The sequence below is a fragment of the Copadichromis virginalis genome, linkage group LG16, assembly GCF_057382275.1.
Source record: "Copadichromis virginalis isolate Kocher_CV1m ecotype Utaka linkage group LG16, C_Virginalis_male_GT1.1, whole genome shotgun sequence".
In the NCBI taxonomy this organism is placed as follows: Eukaryota; Metazoa; Chordata; class Actinopteri; order Cichliformes; family Cichlidae; genus Copadichromis; species Copadichromis virginalis.
In genome coordinates, this window is record NC_140633.1 from 15,274,168 (window position 1) to 15,296,809 (window position 22,642).

Sequence of the window (22,642 nt, forward strand, 5' to 3'; positions counted from 1 at the left end):
TCCCCTCTCAGTCTACTTTCAACCAAAAGGCAAATAACCAAATCACATGAACATCTAATACAAGATATAAACATTGAAACACTGATCCAACATTATTCTTGATTGACGGATCATTTGATTTTACACTTTTACCTGAATGTGGCTCCTTTTTTTGAAAAAATTTCAAAAAGTGTTGAAAAACACGTTTTCAACACTGCATGTTACCTGGGTGTAATGCTTTTCAGCTAAAAAGAAACTTGGCCTGACTCCTACCTAATTATATAAAGAGTAACTGAAGGTTAAATGCAGCTAATATGTCCTGTTTTAAGCCAGGCACTTACACCTCCGCTTCGTTGCTCTCAGCCACCATCGCTCTGGCAGCAAGAGCACTAGAGCGAGAGCAGGGGAGAGGCGAGCTGGAACAAACCATTTTGGGAGGGGGGGTTATCTATACTTTTGTTGTTAAAATGTTACGTCTCAAACAAGTACAGTACTGTATGCTTTTTATATTTTTAGTAGTGTGTCACACAAACAGGAAATATTGTCAAAAAAAAAGTAAGAAATCTTTGGGGGTGCTTTGATTCATTTTGGGGGTGCTGAGGCACCCCCAAAAATGGGCTAAAATCGCCCCTGATCTGCACAGACAGCATGCTAGTACAGAGCTAGCCACCAGATGTGATGTTAAAGCTCAGTGAAATGCCAACAGCAGCCCAGCAGCCAGAGCCTATACTTGAACAACAAAGGCAGTCAGGCCTGCAGCCTCTGTTTCTACACCTCGTGTTTCTACAGTAGAATCGCTGTCTTTGAGCTGGATTTCATCTTTAATTTGTGTTGTTTGCTTTGTATACATAAACGCCAAAGAGAAAAAAAACCCATTGTGTGTGTCTGCATTAATATATAAATTTGTGTAGCTGTGTGGGACTGTAAGTATTGTAAAGTATTGTAATGAGTAGTATAATGGATTACTTTATCAGGCAAATAATTAAGTAATGTATTGCATTACTTTTAAGAAAAGTAACACGTAATGTATAATACATTACTTTTTCTGAGTAATCAGATCAAAACTGTGAAAAACCTTCAAAACCACTACCTTGATCATTGAACCTCTTCATGATAAACAAACCATACATACACCTTAGAGTTCTTTCCCATTGTTGTCTTTATTCTGTTTGTGAACCTGACCTTTATTCCATTTGGAGGTACAATAACAACCATAGTGTTGAAACACAAGTGGCTGAGAGCCTTATAAATGAGAGTCTTATCAGTCTGCCCTGGCTTGCAAATGTCTGTCAAAATGCACATTTCAAAAAGAGTTAAAATGGGAAAGTAGTGCCTCTGGGCGCAGGATGCTCTCTCACTGAGGGACAAGATGTGACTTGCCTGCTATTAATAGCACTTTGGGAGCTAATTCCTGACTTGTTATCTCTGCAGCCGTACTCAAGAAGCCTTGCCAAAGGCAGACTCTTCTAAGGCTCTGAGTTGTATAACCATGCTATCTTTTATTGTCTCTCTCTCTCTCAGTCTAAATTCAATGCATACTTCTTCACTCTCTGTCTGCTTTAGCTTGAAGCTACTGGGCCACAACTCAGGGCCAAAAGGGCAACATGACTCAAGCCCTAACAATGATGATTAGCTGCAAACAATGACCTTTGTTCTGTTGTAATTATCTTATTATTGTCTCAGAAATAAGGTCTATTTATGTAACTGCATATACAATCTACATGAATGCTAAAAAATGAAAAGCTAAATGTTCTCAAAGAGTGTTTCTTCTGGATTTTAAGGTGCAAAACATTCCAACACCTGTAGTTCACATAGATTTTTTTCAGTTTAACTGGTGATTCTGAGTTTAAAAGGCTGCACATAAATATTTATATATAAAAATATATTACATTCATTCATGTGTACTCATATACCCAGTTTTGCGCAGTTTCTTTGAAATAAGTCAATTTTATAGTGATTGTTACTATGAATGGTCTCTATAAGCGACAAACCACAAAGTGCAAATTGTACTCCATGTCAGGGAGCATTAACTTAGAGGGTACTGCTCAAGTGACAAACTACTGTAACACTTGAGGTACATTTTAAGAGATTTTTTTTTTGAGAGTGTACCTTGACATGTTACCATCTGTGGCAGTAGTACAATGTTAAATGTATTCAACACTAAACAGAAAGTATTGTTAAAAGTAACAGTTAGTGTCTCAGGTTTTTCATTAAAACAGTGTCCAGCAAATGTATGCATGAAATATAAAGGCATTCAATCTTACATGTTTCTCCATTGTTTACCTAAAAGCCAAAGTCAAACTTACAGTCTGACACTGGTCAGTGACTCACAGCTGTTATTGGATACGTTTCTCTTCAAATCATCCGTGACCATCAAAAACAATCAGCTCCCTGTCTTTGTCAGTCTTCAAATGTGACTTGAACTCCAATCTCCTGATAGAATGACGTGTATTTTTATTTTAATGTAGACTTTGTTGCTCTTTGTTTATCTGTAGCTGGAGTCATTTTGGTATCTATTTTGTCCGAGCAGCTTAAACCATTAAACCATTAAACTGTTTTTTGAAATTTCTGCCTGAATCCTGTCCAGCTAATTTTATTCCACAACTGCAGGTTCAAAATTAAAATGTCCTTAACTCCATGAATAAGAGACACTGGAGACAATTCATGAGATACAGTCTCTGTTGCCAGGCTACGTATCTGGAAATTCTCCAGGAAAAGGGTGCAAATCTTTGTTTTTACATAATAAAAACTGTGAGTTAGAGAGAAGTAATACAGATGCACTGATGTCATTCTCAGCTATAACTCTTTCAATACTTCCAGAGTGTTACATGAACCATTGTAATTATGTAACTTGATTAAAATGCTAATACTAATCACAGTATTAGCAGGTGGCCACACTCTTACTCTTAAGAATATACAATAAAATTTGTTGAGCATATAGATGTATAACATAAGGTCCTGTGCAAAAGTCTTATGCAACCCTCATTACCTCCATGAAGGAGGTTAAGTTTTTGTTTGTGTGTGTTTGTACGCCAGGGCTGGACTGGGACAAAAAAATTGGCCCAGGCATTTTGACTAGAGACCGGCCCATGATTTATAGGTTGATGATTAATGATTTATAGGTTGAAAATGGGCAAAAAGTCAAAAAGTCTTATAATTTAGAAACTATAACTCTCACAACTGTGATGTCTATTGTCAGCAAAGTACTGTATAAGGATCTCTGACTTCTCCTTCAAGCTCAATAGATTTATCTGAAGGTTAGTGACAATAATGGTATAGAGACTATACTTTTTGACTGTAGTTGATTCATTTCCTTAGAACTTCGTTATGTACATAACAGGTTTGAAAGAAACAGTAACCTTGGAAATACATCATAATTTGAGTACATTAAAGAAATGTTATTAAACAATGAAATGAGTACTACAATGTAATATATCCACATAAATAAAGAAATTATTATACCCAAACGATGTCAAGTATTTTAAAATAGGTTAGAACAGCACAAATAACAAACGCCTGCACTTGCTTTTACTGTAGTAGAAACTTCTTCAAATTTCTTAGAAAGAACAAAGAAGACAAAACAAATATTATTCCATTAAAAATGAATAAACACTTGTCTCTTGGTCTCTTTTTTTTGTTTCTATACAATTTGCTTCCAAGGAGCCAGACCTTCTTGTAACTTTTAAAGTGGTCTTGAGAAAAAGTTTTTCTTCTGGCAGATTTTCACTCGTTTTCTGTCCAGTCCTTGTTCATGGCTATTTTCAAAGGGATGTTTTTTGTTTGTTAAGTCATTTAACATTGACTTATGAATCATTCAAGCATTAAAGAGAAGAGGGAGAAACCAGTATTTTATCTGCACATGACAGACAACTTGGCAAAGAAACCATTTTAAATGGTATCTTTGGGCACTTTATTATGGACAGGCTGTCAAATAAAACCTATCAAATCTTCCAATTTCTTTGGTTGAATTTACTGAAGGAGCCAGCTATAAAACACCAGGGAGGTTCTGTAATGGCTTGGGACTGCATTTCGCCCAATGATGTTCAGGATCTTGTCAAAATTGATGGAATTATGAAAACCACTGCCAGATTTTGATCCACCAACAACACTATCAGTCATGGAGTGGCTTCCCCAAAGCCCAGAACTCAACATTACTGCAGGTTTTAGATGTGTCCTTGATCGGCACAGTTTATTTAAATGGTTAAATGACCTCCTCAACTTGTCTTGAAGTTCTCCAGAGGCCTGGTCATGAACTAATCATTTGATTCAGGTGTGTAGACCCAGGGGGAGATCTTAAACCTGTAGGACACCGGCCCTCGAGTCCTGGGGTTGGCCAAGCCTGACTTAAAGAAATGACGAAAAAGCTTGCTGATGAAGCTTCCGGTTGCTCTGAAGAATAAAGGAAATCATAGCAATTACTGACTTTCAAGCTCAGTGGAATTGTACAAACCATTTTATCTTATATTCTCTGGAGTTTTCCAATTTCCCATCGCACAGTATAAAGAAATCAGGGGTCTCTGAAGAATTTTGCATGGTACTGTACAGTAAATGGCAATAAACACACCGTGTGTCAATTTTGTCCTGAATATTTTCTGTGTAAAACGACTCGGTGTCTTCCTGCCCTCTGCTACCAATTGCTGACGGTAACTAAAAATAATCATAAAAATGCAACAATGCTGATGCTGTAGTCTGGATTGGTGCTGCAAGATCAGCTCTCTGGCAGAAAAGCATGCTTTCAGTTAATGTTTTACTGATAAGTTCCATGTTAGACATGCTAATCAGCAACTTGTTCTAATTGCAATGACAGAAACACAATTCTGTCACAACTGTGTAAAGTGATTGCTGGTGTCACTTAGTCACATACAAATAAAGACAGAGTCAATGCAGCAAAATTAACAAAACACTGTGAGTTAGATTAGTTGAATAAAACACGTCATTGTCTCCACTTGCCTTCAGAACCAGCCTCCACTTTCTCCCCCTTTCGTAAACCAACTGTGTGTGTAACTGTGTGTGTAACTGTGTGTGTAACTGTTTGTGTGTGAATAAGGTTTCTCTGAAGTTGTGAGGACATATGAGAGGTATGCACTACCAGTTCCAGCTGGATCTGGCTGACACACCTGCTCCACCTCAGTAATCACTCACCTGGAGTACTTAAAGAGAAGTTCATTTATTTTTCCTTTGTCGGGTTTCTACAGTAGTACAAGCAGCAGCATGTTGGGCTCACTGTTTTTGAGCTTACCTTTGGGTGTCCTTGTGTTCTGTATCCCTCCTGTACATCAGCCAAACTTGTCCTTGGAACTCCACTCACCTGAAAACCTGCATCTGTATCCTGGATCTCCAGAAATCAGCTCCTAGGAAAATCTACCTAGCACTGTTGTCTGTGTCATCGTTTCACCCTTTAACCCCTATTTTTTGTGGCAATAAGCTATAATGCATACAGTACATAAACAAAACAGTCATTTACATGTAACAAAAGATTAGCTACTCATTTCTATATATGATTTGGCCTCCTGCAGATGTTTTTTGAAGATGAACCTCTTGTCCTGGAACACCCTGTATTATAATAACTAGCTTGTAGAATTGCTGAGCTCTATTTCTGTTGCATCAAACTTGGATGCTTCGAAGATATATCAGGTTAAATGACATCATTGTCACTGTCGCTGTGTTTTATTTGTTCTTTAAAGTTTGTAATGTAAAATGTACTAACATTTACTTCCAGTATAGCTTAATGATGCCGCAGTAGTGGACCAGGGGAGTGGTTGTTACCAACAAAGATCTATCCAGTATAAATCAGAATCATATTCACGACCAAGTTACTGTATTATGTCTAAGTCACATACAACCATGTGATTTAACGTAATTTAAGAAAAGGCTTCAAGTAAAATCAACCAAGCCAAACTAAAACTGACTTCATGGTTTAAACAAATTATGCGGTTTTCTTGGTTTGAACTTTGTTGGAAACATATGAGAGAATGCAAGCAGAAGCTATGTTAACAGCTAGCACACAGTGAGGGTGACATAGTGTAAGGATAGACCGGACTCACTGCAGAGACTGGTCATACGGATTCTTCAGCCTCTTTTAATTCAGTCAAGATCCTCAGTCATGACCCCGAGGCAGGAGAGAGGGTTCATATCACAGACAGTTTATTCTGTAATTTGACAGACTCAAATTACTGTTGTTATGTATGTAATAACTGTTGTTATTACATGATAATCTTGTCCTTTGTATAACGTACAACCGATGATGCTAGAAGTTCCCTAGTCTGTGATACTGTCATCATTTTCTTACAGTATGTCTTAGCTGTGACTCTCTAAGCTCTTATCTTATTCAGGGTTAGGTAAATATGGAGTCCACTGTGTTGATGCATGTCTGTTGTAGCCTGTCACATGCAAACACACACAACCTCACATGCCAGCACAGCACAGAAAGGTTTACAGTAAACAGTGAGTGATCATCAAGGTGCTTCACCCAGCTATACTCTGTACTGAGTATTACTTCATGCTGTATGTATATCTGAGTTCTGATGTCTGTTTAGTTTCTGTGAAGTTTTGTATACCCTGTAGAGCACGGTACTGTTCTAGTGGTCATTTTGATTTCTTGGTTTTTATTAAATTTCAGTTTTCAGCTCCTTCTTTCTGGTGTGTCTAATTCCCTCAGTGTTTGTGTGGCTTCATCTCCCTCTGTCTCATCTTTCTGCTTATTCCTCTGTTACTGATGTCTAGGATGAGTCTTCTTGTTTCTCTGCATTGGCCTTTTTGTTGCTTTCTGCAAAATTTAAGGCTAATTTTCTTTTTGTGAATGTTCTCACCTATTTTATTCATGTTCACTTGTGTGCTGCTCCCCTCTGTTTCTTGAATTTTTTTTTTTTAAAGTGTTCAGAGAGTGAATATATTTATATATAGCTCAAAAAAAGTTGAAATAAGTTGAAATAATTTTGCCTCCAGTCTTTGGAGCCTTACCTCTATACTCTACTCTACAATAAGGGTAAACATGAACTGATACTATTTGCCCAGCATCAGCTGGGCAAGGTTCCAGCCCTTATAACCAACATGACGCTGGTGCAGAACCTGTTTCATCGAGAACCAGCTACAATTCCACATATTTGAGAGGCGATAATAAGTAGAATTACTAGCACAAGCAGCTAAATTCCATGAGGAGCAAGTCACGATGGACAGAATCTGTGAATTCTGTAGTACTGCCTGCTGCTGCATAAAAGTCCAGTAAAAGATAAATGAGAACTATTCTGATCTGTCTGTTGTGCAAAGCTAAGCAGGTAGGATCCAAGGATAGAAATATTTATAAATATGTATAAAATATATTTGACTTTTCTCAAGGTTTTGTATTTTGCAAAAAGTCCAAGTCTAAAAAGTGGGAAAACAGTGATATTAGATTATATATATATATAAACAAATTCCACAAGAAGATCTTTACATTTCCCTTGTATACATGCATTTAAATGTGAGCGTGTGCGAGCTGAGAGATAGACAGTACAAAAATATTATTCACTCATAAAACTCACATGGAAAAACAAAACTTTCAAGAGATTACTAACTAAAGGAATCAAATAAACCCATGTGCCCAGATATTTAATGATATCACTAAATTTTTTAAAAATGTAAACGTCAATATTCAGTGAGAACAAACCTGTGCTGACTACGATAACCATGATAGCAACAGCATTTTAGACCTTTTTCAGTCGTTCTGCAGGCATATCTCTAGATATTACTTGCTTCAGGAAAATCAATCAGCAGCTAACATTAGACAGTACTGTATCACATCCCCTGTTTGCCAGTAAAGGTCAGCCGAGTGAAATTACGTTAGACTACAATGTTAACCATGCTCAAAATGAATTTGCTGGATTATAAAAACGGAATTAGCTGTTGCTGGTTGTTGCTAAAGCAAATTGTCGATTTCAGAACAATATCCTGCTGAAAGAAATATTCATTCTGTATGTGACGCGGTGATTTTCTCCGACTCCTGTGAGGCCGGTGCAAAGCTGTGAGAAAAGAGCGAGTCCATTTATTTGTTAAGGCAATTGATTTCTCCAAAGAACAAGAATAGATATGAGTGGTGACACACACTGAGAAATCACTCAGGCTCTCTATGAGGGCATTCATGTTGTCTGCCCTTTGCTTTGGTGAAAAATCCCAAATGGGTATTTAAGCTTCACGTGGGAATTCGGTTTCTTTCTTTATTTCTAACATAACTAGACTGCCTGGAGAAAAATGAAGAAGCACGACAAACAAATCTGTGCTATGCTTTTTTAATGCAGAGAAATAAGTCTGATTAGTCTGATCCACACTCTTCTTTTTGTTCACTCTCAGTTTGTTTCAGCAGGCATGCGGTGATGTAAGTTAACTTCAGATAAAATATTGTAAACAAATATGTACACATGGTAATATAGCTGTCTAAAACCATTCTTTCAATAAATGTAAAGTTACTGTAAACATGCACTCTTTCATCACTGAGCTCTCTCTGCACCCAGGCTCCACTCGCTCCGATTAAAGGATAACGATATGCTGTTGTGACATCTCCACAGTATTGTACTATTTACCAGTTAGGCTAAATGGCTTTATATTTGAATGAAATGATGAACCTGAACTCCACCCAGCGTCTTGAATGATGCTGATCACGTTTGGGTGGGGTTTGGCTGGACATCTTGTGTGTTTTTATGGGGCCTGGGTGCGAGAGGGAAGACTCGGCATGCTTTTAAAGGGAACCAGAGTACAAAGGCATGAATGCCTGACCCTACGGCGGAGCTCAGTTTGCACCATCAGAGCGTCTCTGCAGTCATATCTGTGGGACAGTTTTCCACAAACTCACATCTTGTTTAGTTGTAATACATACACATTTAGACTCTCTGAGAGGTGTACATTACTTGTTTGGGATTACATTTTTAGTCATTTTCTTGAGATTTAGATCAGTATTTTAAACAGAATGATCTCATTTAAGGTCCACATGTCACCTTTATATGCTGGATTTTTGTGGTTGATCCCTATTTTTCAAAAAAAAAGAAAAGAAAAGAAAAGAAAAGCACGAAGTAATTGGAATAATTTACACATTCATAAATTTGGTATTAGTCAACACTCAAATGTCTCCAAGAGTATTTGAGCCACTGCCCTTACAATTTCAGTTGACGGTTGCCCACTTTTCTGTCTATTTGCTATGTTATCAGTAACCAGCATGGACACTGCTTTCTAGGCTAAATTTGGTCCAACAGTCAAAGACTTTGAAACAATGTATCTTTAAATTTGGGTGAAAAGTGAAAAGACTTTTGAAGACTACATAAAAATCCTTGTTGGCTGCAACTAGGTCCAGGTTAAAGACCAAAGGTTACTGTGCTTTCCAGATTGTTTATTTTAATTTGGTGTATACCTGTTTCTGTATTGTGAAGCACTTTGTGAAGCACTATATAAATAAACCTTATTTATTTCTTACTAAAAAAAAAGGAAATTCAATTCAATTTTAGTTCACTTCAGTTTTGTTTATATAGCACCATTTCCCATTAAGAGTCATCTGAGTAAGTGAAGTCCCTAGAATATCAGAGAGAGAACCACAACAATCAGCTTATCGAATAAGAGCAAGCGCCTGGTGACAAGTAGACACAGGCTCAGGGAGAGGCTGGTATCTGCCTCACCTGGTTGGGTGGAGAGAGCAAAGGGAAGAGGGGAAAATGAGTATAGAGAGAGCACTAAAAGCAAACAGGATAAAACACAAACCTCAGAGGGTACACAGAAAGCTAATGACATGCCATGGTTGCATATAAACACACAGAGAAGGACAAGATGGAGAGAAGGAGATGGGAAGTCACCAAGCAGGCTAAGCGTCAAAGGTCTGCATTAAAGACCCAAAGCCATGTGTGATTTCTTTCTCCAATACAATAGCGTCTCTTCTTTCTCCGCAAACTAAGAAGAGCAGGAGCTCCAGCCCCCATCATGTACACTTTCTACAGAGGCACCATCGAGAGCATTCTGTCGAGCTGCATCACTGTGTGGTTTGGAGCCTGCAATGCGTCCTGCCATAGAACCCTCCAACGCATAGTGAGAGCTGCAGAGAGGATCATTGGTGTCTCTCTCCCCTCCCTCCAGGACATTTACAGCACCCGTCTCACTAAAAAAGCCCTTTGCATAGCGGCTGATCCCACGCACCCAATGCAAAGCTTCTTCAAGCTGCTGCCGTCAGGGAGGAGACTGCGGAGTCTCCAGGCCAGGACCAGCAGACTGAAGGACAGCTTCATCCATCAGGCTGTCAGGAAGCTAAACTCCCTCCCGATTCTGCCCCCCTCTCCCCTCTTCTCCACCACGGTCTCACTGAACTCTGTCACACACACACACACACTCACTCTCTGACGCACTCACTGGCCTGCTCCAGTCACTTTGTGAAGCATTGGACTGCTTAAGCATTGGACCTCATAAGACTTGTTGTTACACTATCTCTTACCGTACACTACTAAATCCCCATTTGCACTATTTGCCTATTTTGCACCACTATGCCTTCTTACTTGAATATTGTATATTGTATATTGCATAGCTTTTGTTTTGTTATACGTAAAATTGTATTGTATTTATTTAAATTTTTACTTTTTAATTATTTTATTTGCATTTTTCTAATCACTAGGGTTTGAGAGTAACGCAATTTCTATTCTGTGTATGTCCTGTACATGTGGCAGAATTGACAAATAAAGTTGACTTGACTTGACTTGACTTGACTTGATATTCATTTGAGATTTGATTTGATTGTGAAATGATTTTAATCCCACAGGTACACAGACTCTTATTATTCATGAGTCGCAACTTTTTAAATGTAAAATGTTTTTGCCGTTTATAGATGTCTACACGAGAATTATGTTATTGTTGAATTTTGTGTTGCACGGTGAGCTTCTTTCTACCAGCTTTCACACAATCAAAAGTTATTGTTTCCATTGCTAGTCTGACAGCGTGAAAGTTGTGGGTTTGAAGATAATTCGTTTATTTTTTGACCACATTTATTAGCAAGGAGGCTTTTTATATGCTGTTTTCACCTTTCAACCAAATCTCAACATTGTTTAGACTTCTAGCAAAGACTTCTTTTCAGTGTCTTGTTAATGAGTAACTTGCTGGATGATTCTGATTTGGGAATTGCTTATTGACTGGATTCCCATAGAAGTTTTGGTTTCCCATCTAGGGGCCCTTTCTAGGCTGAAAAGAAGTATCTACTCTGTTGTATTTATTTCTGACAACCCTAAAAACTGTTGGCTGTGGCTCAATATGGTTGCTCAGCAGAATTGCTCACAGACCCTGGCTGACAAACCCAGACAGAGCAGCTATCCCTACATTGCTGTTTTGGCACACTGGCAAGTCAAGTCAAAGCTGGTGCAAAATGATTCACTCACTTTTAAGTTGTGTCGATCCTTGACCACAATGGAAACAGACTGGCTGAAAGTACCATTGGTTGGCTGTTCAGGTAAGCATTTGCACCACTTGCTTATTGCTCTGAGCTTCTGCAGCTGATATGTAGCTGCTAGCATGACTACAGACATGTTTGTAGCATAGGCTGTGTATAAAAGATGCTCATGTCAGCCATTAGTTACTAAAGTGAGCTTTTTAATCTTGTGGTTTTGAATCAGGAAGTGAAGGCAAAGGGTGGATCTGAACGAGCAGCCGAGCTGCAATCCAATTTGTTATTCACATGTTCTTTTTTACTCTAATGAGAAACAAATTACAAAATGAACATCATGGTGTATTTAAAAAGACTTTTGTCTGTCAACTGTGACCATAACGTCATCAGGAAAAGGTTATCTCTTGTCACAAATCACGGGGACTGAGGGCAGTTTTCTCATAGACTTCTTCCAGAAGTCTTTTTTAGCCAGAGGAGTCGCCCCCTGCTGGACACCATACCAAATTCAGGTTTAAGGCACTTCGGCATTGACTTCACTTGTCAGACCCAGAGGCTACATTCATCTTCTATATACTACAGTTTCTTTTGATTTATTTGCTTCTGTCAATATATCGGCCATAAGCTCACATTATTCATTTAGATTTATTGATCTATAGTATCTTATTGATATCTTATTCCAGTGTTTTTCTCTATTTTTTCTATGTAACTTTGCACTGTCCACTGCTGTAACAAAACAAATTTCCCATGCGTGGGACTAATAAAGGTTATCTTATCTTACTCTGATATGCAATCAGCTTTCATTGCACGGCTGTTGATATAAGATTATTGTAAAAGCTCTGCCAACTAAGTATTTGAACCATGAGATCGTTTTGCCATGAATGGTGCAAAATCGAAATTTTTCCCTGTTCCTTACTCACTGTGTACAAGACCACCTAGGAAGTGAAGGCGACAGGACAGTAGATTCAAATGTAACGATCTGCATCAGTGTAGAAAACTGTCTTCAGAGAACAACTGCAGCAGCTCTGCATGGTGAAGAACACTGATCTGAGCCCCTCTAAGCTAAAAATTCCACATTATTAACAGTGATATATTAAAAACACATTTGTGTGTATAGTATACATGACCTACACCTACTTTCCAGAAATATACATATAGTTTGTCTGCACATAAATTATAATATACTTTGCCGTATTTGTTGGAACAGTAATATGGTTACATTCTTTAAACAATGAACTCCATCGTCTCAGGCACACGGCCTTCTGTTTTGACAAATGATGAATCGCACCACATGGCACCTTGCAGTAGTGCCCTACTGGCACTGGGATATGCACTCTGACAGCTCACTTGACATTGTGAATTGATGTTCGACATGTTATTAAGGGTAAGGTTTCAGTGAAGGAGAGATAGACACTCCCTGAAATAGAAGGATAAATTTAGTCCTCTTGTCAAAGCTCTGGTAAATAAAAACCCCAGGGGCCCTGCTCTTATGCCCTTGAGGGGATTTATCCCAGTCCTCTAGAAGCATGCACAGTGGCTGCTGTTGATTTGATCTTTATCGTAGTGATGGTGTGCAGCCACAGATGACAAATGAGCTCTCTGAGAAAGCAAAGATGAACTAGAGTGTCTCTAAGCTCTACTTTTAGTCTAGTCTCTAGTTGGTTTATATGGAGACAGCCTGAAGTCTACTTCCAGATCGTCTGCACATCTGCGAATACTGTGGGGTTTTTGTTTGTAGGCCAGTCATGCTAAGAGGCTGAGCTCCCTGCATGTTTCCACCTATTCCAGACCACTGTTACGCCTCAATGCGAACAATCCACAAACAAAATAAGTCAATAATGAATGAGGCTTTCCACTCCTCTCCTTTCCTTGGCTGTACTGTGTTGCTAGTCTGTGGGGACATCCTGGAGTGCGAGCTCTTACAAGCAACCGCTGTTTCATTATTCATAACAAAGAGGTGGATCTTACTCTATTTACTCACTGACCTTGTAAACAGCCACAGCTACTGCCATACCATTCTCACGTTAACCCTGTTTTTCACTGTAGTAGTTTTTCTCATCATACCAGCTGGTTCCTTTACACCCTCCATCCCCACACAATTACTTCCTTTATTTCTTTTCTGAGCTGTGCAGAAATCCCAGCAGCCAAAGTTGTGTTTAGGAGGCAGTGCAGTACTGGTATATGGCTGAGTTTGTTGAGCAGGGGGTGGTTTAGACTGAGAGTCTTAGAAATTGTAAAAGTGGCTGAGACTAAACCCATATTTAAAAGTTTGAGACAAGACTTGGAGGATGATTGTTACACAGGAGTAGGTCGGTACTATATACTGAGAGTCCTCTTGTTTTGTTAGCCATCAGTACAGGTTACTTTGGGAATCAATTGTCTGTAGGCATCCCAACATGAGGAATTTTCCACTTGTCCGTATTTTATTCCTGTGTTCAAACTGTGTGCAGTGTACCAGTTGGCCCATTTTGCTGCCTGTACAGTGGGCGTGTGTGTATATATGTACTGTATATGTGTGTGTGTGTCTGTTTTTTTCATTTGTGTAAATGCCTATGTTCTAATCACGGCTCCGGTTGCGTTTCTTGAAGAAGAAGAAAGGCGTCTTTTGAGGTGGGCCCAGTAAAATGGGCACCTGGTTCTTGTGCGTGATCCTGACCTGCAAAAATCACAGAGAAAGAAATTATAATCTATACGGAGGTGAATGTCTTTGATTTGTTTACCAGGATTTATCTGGTTTGACAGACAAATTACTGTGACCTTGCAAATAACTCATATAACACAACAAAGCTCTGTATTTTTCCCTTCTCTGAAGGTCTGCTAAGAAATAAAATGAAAATGTTTGAAATGCTGAGAGAATGAATTGACAGTAATTTACTTCCTCTTGCTGGGATGTTTGATGGCACGACAGTGGTGGAGATTGGGTGTAAGCAGAGGAGGAAGTGGACAGAACTGTTACACGGCAAGTTTACTTTATCAGTTTTAGGGATAAATGCCTGCTCACTGAGATACCAGAGAATCTTTAAAAGACCCTAAACTACATCCAGAGAAACACAGTGAAAGTCAAATCTGGTGTAGTGTTTAGTGTGAACATGATAAAGTCAGTTCAACCAACACATTCTCACCTGGAATTTTGGAATTGCAGTCAGAAGTTCAGAAAGACAGAATTATACACTCAGATAGTTTAATTAGTGGTTCTGCAGTATGTTTTAACTTGATTCTGTTTGGCCACAGCATAAGAAAGATTTGGATTTGACCAATCAATGGGACGATGGGAAACTCCAAGGAACTCAGTGAAGATGGAAGAACTATTGTAGAATTCCACAAGTTAGAAAGCTCTCTTGGAGCCATTTATTACCAACTCCAGATTTGATTAACATCAGATCAAATTGTGTTTAAGTACAAGTTATTTAGAATTGTCACCACTTTGATTGAACCGTCACCCTCAGATGATCTAGAGGAACAAGCCAGGAAACACCGAGGCTCAAAAATGCCATGACCTGAAAGCTGCTGGAACACTTGCATCACCGTCCACAGTGAAGCGAGTTTTACGTCAGACGAGACAAAGATTTAGCCATTTGGCCACATTGATGAGGTAAATTTGAATAAGTAATGGTGAAGGTGGTTTGGAACGGTTTTGCTGCCAGTGGTACTAGTACATTGCACAAAGTAATGAAGAAGGAGGACTACCTCCAAATTCTTCAAATCCACCTCAGTTCAGCAGCTTGGCAGCTGAAACTTGGACACAACTGGGTGTTTCGACAGAACAATGATTTCAAACACACATTTAAACTGGTTTTATCACCTCACTAGAACGTGGGCTGGTTCACCAACCACACTTGCTCTAACTTCATTCCCACCACAGCAGTTAGGTTATTGTCATGCTTTGTGTCTTTGCGGGTCACCTGACTGGCACGAGGCCCGACCAGAACAGTCACAGATCCACAAAATAACTGCGCTATGCCTGCTGCGCCTGCCAGGTACAAACTCTGTCATTGGGGGCTGGGCTGTGTTTCTCCCTCCAGAAAGCACCAAGGCTCAGGCCTGCCATGAACTGGAAACTGCTGGGACACTAGCATCACTGTCCACAGTGAGCCGTGTTTTACATCAGATAAGACAAAGATTTAGCCATATGTGTATTTGGAGAACTAAAGATGAGGCTTTCAAACCTTGGAACACTGTACCAGTTGTCAACCATGGACCCACATATTGAAGGTGGTATGTACTCTATTGCTGTTGTTGTTTGATTTAGTTTGACACATGCACAAGTCTACACAACAGCAAAATAGACCAAAAATAATATTGTCTTCGCTAGATTGTTGTGAAAATTTTGTGAATGGCTGATTTGTTCCTTACCCGTCTCATTGAAGCCTGTGAGGAAATTCTCAGGTGGGCTCATTTACAAATATAGAATATTACTGTACTATTAGCAAATTAGTAATGAAGTGTATAAGAGCAGTCATTTAAACCAGACAGTTGTCTGAACAAATCTGAGCAATGACTTTTCTAAAAAATGAAATTTGACGAAGAATAAAGCAACAGTCTTCCATCAAGGCATCATTCATGCCTATAGTACTTTACGTCATATGGAACGTGGGCCTGAGCAAGTGCAGTTTAAATCTTAATTCTAGTGATTGATTTAAACTGTAGTGCTGGCACACTGTGGTGTAGTGGTGTTCAGTCTCACCGTGCAGGGAGGCTGCATCCAGGGCTCACCATCAATCTGCATTGGTAGCCGTCGGGACGTCCTGTGAAGAGACATCAGAGGGATGAAGAACAAGAAAGAGTGGGCAGAGGGCAGAGACAGTGAGAGTGGAAGACGAGAGGGCAGGGTGGGGTTGGGGGTTATGAGGGTCACACACACCTCTGAGGCCTGTTAACACTGTCCTAGGACAGGGTGAGACACTGCACCCTCTGTTCCCATGAGACCCTTTCCCAGACAAACTCCCACTCTTTAAACTCACACAACTACTGTACACACACACACACACACACACACACACACACACACACACACACACAGAGTTGGTTTAGGACTTTCAGGCATGCCTCTGTGACTGGAGAAACACAGTGTGGGAGAATGACTGGGATGAATGCCCCTTTAATTCTGGTCTAGGAAAATATTAGTGGTGGTTTATTGAACAAGTGAGAGAACAACTTGTAATGTCACTTCTTTGCTGCAGTAACTGGCACACTAGGCATGTTAAATGGGCCAAGCGACGAGATCATTCTTTGGATAAAATAAAGTGTAAAACCAAAAAGCAATCCACAATACAATTTCAGTAAATGGACTCACATTTATGGCACTTTTACCCTCTCACTGAACACTCACAGCACTGAGTGCTGTGTAGACTACTAAGTGTATTTGAATTTGCACCGAATCATATCCAGTTAATTCTTTACTGCACTGACTTCTAACAGTTATTGAACAGTAAGTTAGGTGCATTTACATCTTTTTTTTGGAATAATTTTTTTAAATGACATATTTTGATATGTAATGATAGGTTAAGGCCTTCACTGATGATGACTTTGACATCAGAGGGTTAATAAGAATGACAAACTGTGTTTTTTGTGCAGCAACAGTGCGTCAAAGATTGTTTGCACAAACAAATAATGTTTTTGTTTGCGGGAAAAATCAGCTCGATCATTAATTATAGGCCACACATGACATGAGTCTGCACAGACTCACATGGATATGGGCAGATGGCATTTACATAATTCAGAACCACAATTAACATTCATCAGTCTGAGATAATATCTTCCCCACCATGAGACATCAGCTGAACAGCCTCAAGGTTCTCTATAAATACACAAAGAAGAATAAGGGTTCACTAGTGTAGCATCTTCATTTTTCTGCGTAATTGGAAAACCTGCAAGGAAACCCAAATCTAGCTATGAGAACTCCAAACTACAGCCCATTTGTCAGCCTGCGAGTCAGCCCAGAGCTCCAACAACACTCTTAGCACGACATGCATTTGGAATATATTATTTATTAGCTGCAGGCATGTTATTGTTTGGACACTGCAGGGATTTTAAAATGCACAAAAACACTCGCAAGGAATACATTTTTTATCCTGCATGTATAGGAGATGGATGCAATTGGTGCACCAAGTACAGCTTCCAGTTGGTTGATCAGAAGGAAGATAAAGACAGGCAGGGGTAGTGACACGAGACAAAGGCAGGATGGAGAACGGAGTACAGAAGGTGACAGAAGGGAAGAGGATCGTTCAAAGTGGGCAAGAAGATGTGAGGAACAGCAGGGAGATGGGGGTGCTGACCTGATGGTGACATTGGTGCACTGAGCCAGCCTGCGTCCTGCGCTCTTCAGCCCAGTGTAGATCTGCCCCATCTCTATAGCCCCCTCCAAGCCAACCACCTCCAGCAGTTGGTCACTAAAGTCTGAATGGTCACAGAGAGAGTATTAGAGACATGGAAACTGTGGCATGATTTTGGAATTTACAAAGAAAATACACATTTTTTGCCGCTTTGGAATACAAATGTGTTCCATTTGAGGCCAAGGTCAAATTTCTCAAGTGACTCAAGGTAACTGCTTGGGGTGCCACAGTAGTGAGAAAAAGCAATTGTTCTTCACTGCAAAGACCTGGATTTAATCTCTGGAAATGATGCTTCCAACTTGGCCCCATCAAACACAAATGGTAGTGTCAGATATATTTGTATCTTTTAAAGACTTTTAGCAGGATTTTTTGATTAAATGTGAAATTTTATTTTTTAATCCAATTTTCAATATATTTACTTCTTCAGGACTTTAAGAACGACTTTTTCCACCTACTGTGACTGAATGAAGACCTTCGCTTCCAGCCAATCTTAATGCTACAACTAGGACTCCAGGCAGCATGTATGATATTATAGTTGAAGGTGTCAAATGACTAAACTTTGCTTTACTGTGTTTTTTGACATAACAGTGAGTATCACCTCACAACTGCTTGTTTTCAAGGGAACTAAGGAAGAGAAGACATAGCTATGATTAGCATAATATAAACACATTAACACAGTGAAGCTGGAGGATGAACGCTAACTTTTTTCCACTTGATAACAGTTAATGTGAGGGTTCCCGGTGGTCAGGGACAAATGCAATCGCATAGCAGGACGCTGTAAACAGACCAAACTTCAGTCAGAAGAACAACTGAAATAATCCATCCACAATACGTCATTAATTTACTGCTGCATGGGCTGGGCTGTAGTTACATCGTAAGGTTTTAAAAACTGAGCTTTACAATGAACAGTGGTAATAAAACCAAGAGAGGCCGACGGTGATCACTGCAAGATACAAAGCATTAAAACACGTTAAAAACAAAACAGCCTTAATAAACACAAAATAGTTTGGACCTGGAAGCAGGGTTCATCACGTCATCACTTAAAGACTGGATAGCAACTTTCATACACAGCTATGCTACCACCTAGCATGCTTCCAGCTCACCCTGGCCAGATATAACTGAAGTTATTTGTTCTAATAAAACAGACAGCGCTAGTAAAGTTACATGTACAGTTTCTATGGCAGCAGGGATTTTGCCATTTAATTTATCATGAAATGACTTCAAACTAGAAAAAAAAACAAAAAAACAAAACGGTCCCCACAACTTTGGGTTGGAAGAATAAGAAACAAAAATTCTTGCCTTACTCAAACCTTAAAGAAGAAGCACTTGGAGCCCAAACCTCAGCTCACTCTCTGGGCAGTACTGACTTTTATGGCAGAGGTATTGTATTTCCTATAGAGTCATCTTGTTTTCTTTGATCTTTTTAAGCACAATTTAAGACATTTGTAGTGCAGTAAGAACCAAAGGGCAGGCTTTTGTTATTTGCCCTGTTGAAATCGATTTGAATATACTGGACATCATTTTGAGAAGAGTTATTTTTTAATTAGATGGAGAAATAAAGACAAAGGCAGATGTGAAATGGAAGAGTGTTACTAGAGATCAAATGCAAACTATAATGTGATATTTAGAATCCTCATATATCGTTCCCTGTCTGGTATTAAGACACATAGTTTTAAATACCTTTGTGTGGCTTTATTATCACTTTGACCAGATTGATCTACAGACCTTAAAGGGGAGTTCAGAGGTCAAATGATATTTTAAATCCTTAGATGGCACTTTTTATATGTTGACAATGTACAAAGCACAGTTGAAAGGATCATAGTTTCTAGGTTATAAGCAAATATATCATTACGTTGACCTTGAAGACCTTTGTTGATGTAAGCCAAATTTTAATGGGTTGTTAACATGAGCCCACTCTACACCCCTACAAAGTTTTATCAGAATTCATTCAAATCTTTTCAAGCTATATTTGGTAACATTGGCATGTCTTTTCAAGACAGTAGTCATAGCAGCACTAAGGCTGTTTATGCAGGCTATTTAAACTTCAAAAAACTTCAAAAACGGGCAAGCAGCTGATTAAATTAGAACATTAATGCTGCTGCTGCACAGTTGGTGTGGTTGGTATGTTTTTTTGGGCTGGTGGGAACAAAAAAGCCCCCAGAAAAATAGCCAAGAGTAGTTAGCAGCGTGTGGATCCACTGAAAGGGAAGTTTCCACAGTATCTTTCCTGTAATGCTGCACAGGATACTGCCCGTTTGTTATTATTCATAACAGTAAATTATTCATAACATCCAGTGAAGTTGCAGCCTAGCTAGTGCGATAACCCTTGTAATCATTTATGTCTATAAGCTTTTTATGATACCAGAAAAAAATAAATACACATTAAAGGCATTAGAGGCACCGGGAACTGGTGTCCATCACTGGACTTACATTGCTCCTGATGACGTGGGAGACTCTCAGTGGTAAAATACATCCTGTAAGAGTTGAGTCACATGATGGAAATGCTCTGCACCAGCACTTCTTTGTAGTCTTTTTCTTGTGTATTTATTGTTTTGATATCTAAAGTAAATGGGCTGATTCTTATATAGCACTTTTCGTAGTACTCAAAGTGCTCTTTACAACATGCCACATTCACCCAAGCACGTTCTCTATAAATAGTGCTTTCGAAGTACATTCACACTCCAATGGATGCATTGGAGAGCAACTTGGGGTTAGCACCTTGCCCAAGGATACTTGATATGAAGACTGGAGGAGCCAGGGATCGAACCACCAACCTTCAGATCAGTAGATGACCTGCTCTACCTTCTGAGCTACAGTCATGTCAGTTTTAGAAAACAAATGTGTTGTTCCTACCTACTGTGGATTAAAATGAACCTGTATGGCTAATACAGACATGCATTGTGAGTGTAAGTGTTAATGTATATAAAATAAACATAAACATGAGAATCCAGGGATTGACTCAGATTTGGTCTCAAGGGTAGCTCGAGGAACCTCAGTCATCATCTCTGATCAGTTCATCGTTGTTCACAGTTTGACAAAATCGTCACTACAGTAGGGTCAGAGCTGGCACACGCAATTAACAGTCCACACACTCTTATCCTTGCTTACAGTACTCTGTTTATAGTAACCATTGTCCTTAATGTAAATATGTAAGAAAAAAATGGTGTATGTGTCTGTTCTGTGTCCTGTTTGTTTGTATATGTGTCTTTCTGGCTGCTGTTACAACCAAATTTCCCCTTGTGGGACAATTAAAGGATTATTCTATTCCTTTCACTGTGTCTCTCCCAAACATTAGACACGTGACAGCAAAAACAAGCAGACCTGGTTAAATAATGCACTACACAAAGTGCGCCCTGTCACTTCTGAGACTGTGAACGCTTTAGCAGGCCGTGGCTCTTCATCAAACCTTCTGCCGGGCTTTTCCCTTTTCTGTTCTCACTGTGCTCGACAGGTGCGAGGCCTTACAGTCAATATTTACAGACATGATCTTAAAGGTCATTGATGATGTCATTTGACATTTCACTTTCACTTCACATAGCTTTTAAAGGATCCACCGGGATTGGGGGAATTATGCATCCGAGTGGCCCGGCAGCAATTTTGCATGTTTTACAAATTGTTGTGAAATGAATGATTTGTGTTCACAGTCAGTGTGATAATTTGTGAGGCGCTACAGCAGAATTTGTGCTGGTGGCAATTTTGTCTGCACTAATAAACTGAGGCGGCTTACAGATCACAGAGGAACAAGAACCAAGCTGAAGAACTTTGACTTTTATTTATTTTGTGTTTATACTTAATAACAATAATAATAATAATGATAATGGAAAGTGGATAGTGTGGTTTGGGCACAAAAAATAGACTCTGCATTGAGTCATATCCCACCTTCTGTAACCTCCGTGGCTAATCATGCAGGCTAGTGTGGTGCGCTCAGAGTTGATTAACTTTATTCAGGCAGGCAGGCAGGTGCCAGCTGAACACCTGAGCACGCTGCAGTCATTGCTCATGCATACAAAGGGCACTGGGTTTCTCCTGAGTGCCTTTATGCTGTTGCACTGACTCAACAGCTTAATGTCAGTCGAAGCCTCCGCTAAATATCTGCAAAGGTTGAATATTCCAAATGTTAATGGTGGGGAAAAGGTACAAAAAATCAAAGTACAAAGAGAGTAGATAAATAATGTTTGATGTGAAGGCTCCAGCAAAGTTTGCTTCTGTGCACGAGTGAAGAACAAATGTCTGCCAACAGCACCCACGAACCGTTCTCCGAGCATCTCACTCCTGCAGCCAGCCTACAAAGCTGAAACTGTTAGGGCTCTGTCTGTCTGATACGGTCTGAACAATGTTTAATAATTTCCTAATTTCGTCAGACCCTGCTGGTTTTATTTCAAAATACAAACAGGAAGTGCTCGTGTTTCTTCTTTGCTCTGAAGAGGAAATGGGCTTGGCAAAAGGCCACAGGACCCAAAACAAGTCTCATAAAATTTCATGTGTGGAAGATTTTACGAAAGAAGGTGGTGCAGTATGTAACCTGTCTACTGATGACTTCATTTGAATTGTCATGTTGACTGAAGGATTTTGGAGTCACTAGTTCATCATCTAAAACTTAGGTTTCTAGCAGTATTGAAAATAAATCATTTTGTAGAAATAACATAAAAATTGTCTAATGAAATTTTCTTTGTATCATTTTTGATTTTCATTAACCTGTCAGTAATGACATTAGATCATGAATATATCACAGATGAAGGAAAAGACCTGATAAGTCATTAAAAATATTCTAGTAACAAATCTTATGGATCTTATTAATTGCTAATATAGATTTACAGTTTGAGGGTAAAAAGCTCCACTGTGGACTGGAACTGGTTTTGCAACATTTCTCATCTTGCTTTTTGCATCTACTTAAAAAAAAGAATAGTTACCAGTTCTTTGGTGAAATTAGAATACCTGCTGAGTAATGCAAGCACTC

At 39.2% G+C, this 22,642-nt stretch overlaps 1 protein-coding gene across 2 annotated transcripts in view; it reads right to left on the reverse strand.

The window, feature by feature from the left end:
• Positions 1-8,227: 8,227 nt before the first annotated feature.
• dgkg (diacylglycerol kinase, gamma) overlaps positions 8,228-22,642 on the reverse strand; it is a 161,481-nt gene continuing 147,066 nt past the window's right edge. For both annotated transcript variants that reach the window (XM_085435537.1, XM_085435538.1), the window contains 3 exons: positions 17,629-17,749; positions 16,038-16,098; positions 8,228-14,009 (listed from right to left, as the gene is read on the reverse strand). In XM_085435537.1, coding sequence (XP_085291663.1) covers positions 13,911-14,009; positions 16,038-16,098; positions 17,629-17,749 — 281 coding nt within the window. In that variant the 3' untranslated portion in view covers positions 8,228-13,910. The remainder of the gene's footprint in view (positions 14,010-16,037; positions 16,099-17,628; positions 17,750-22,642) is intronic.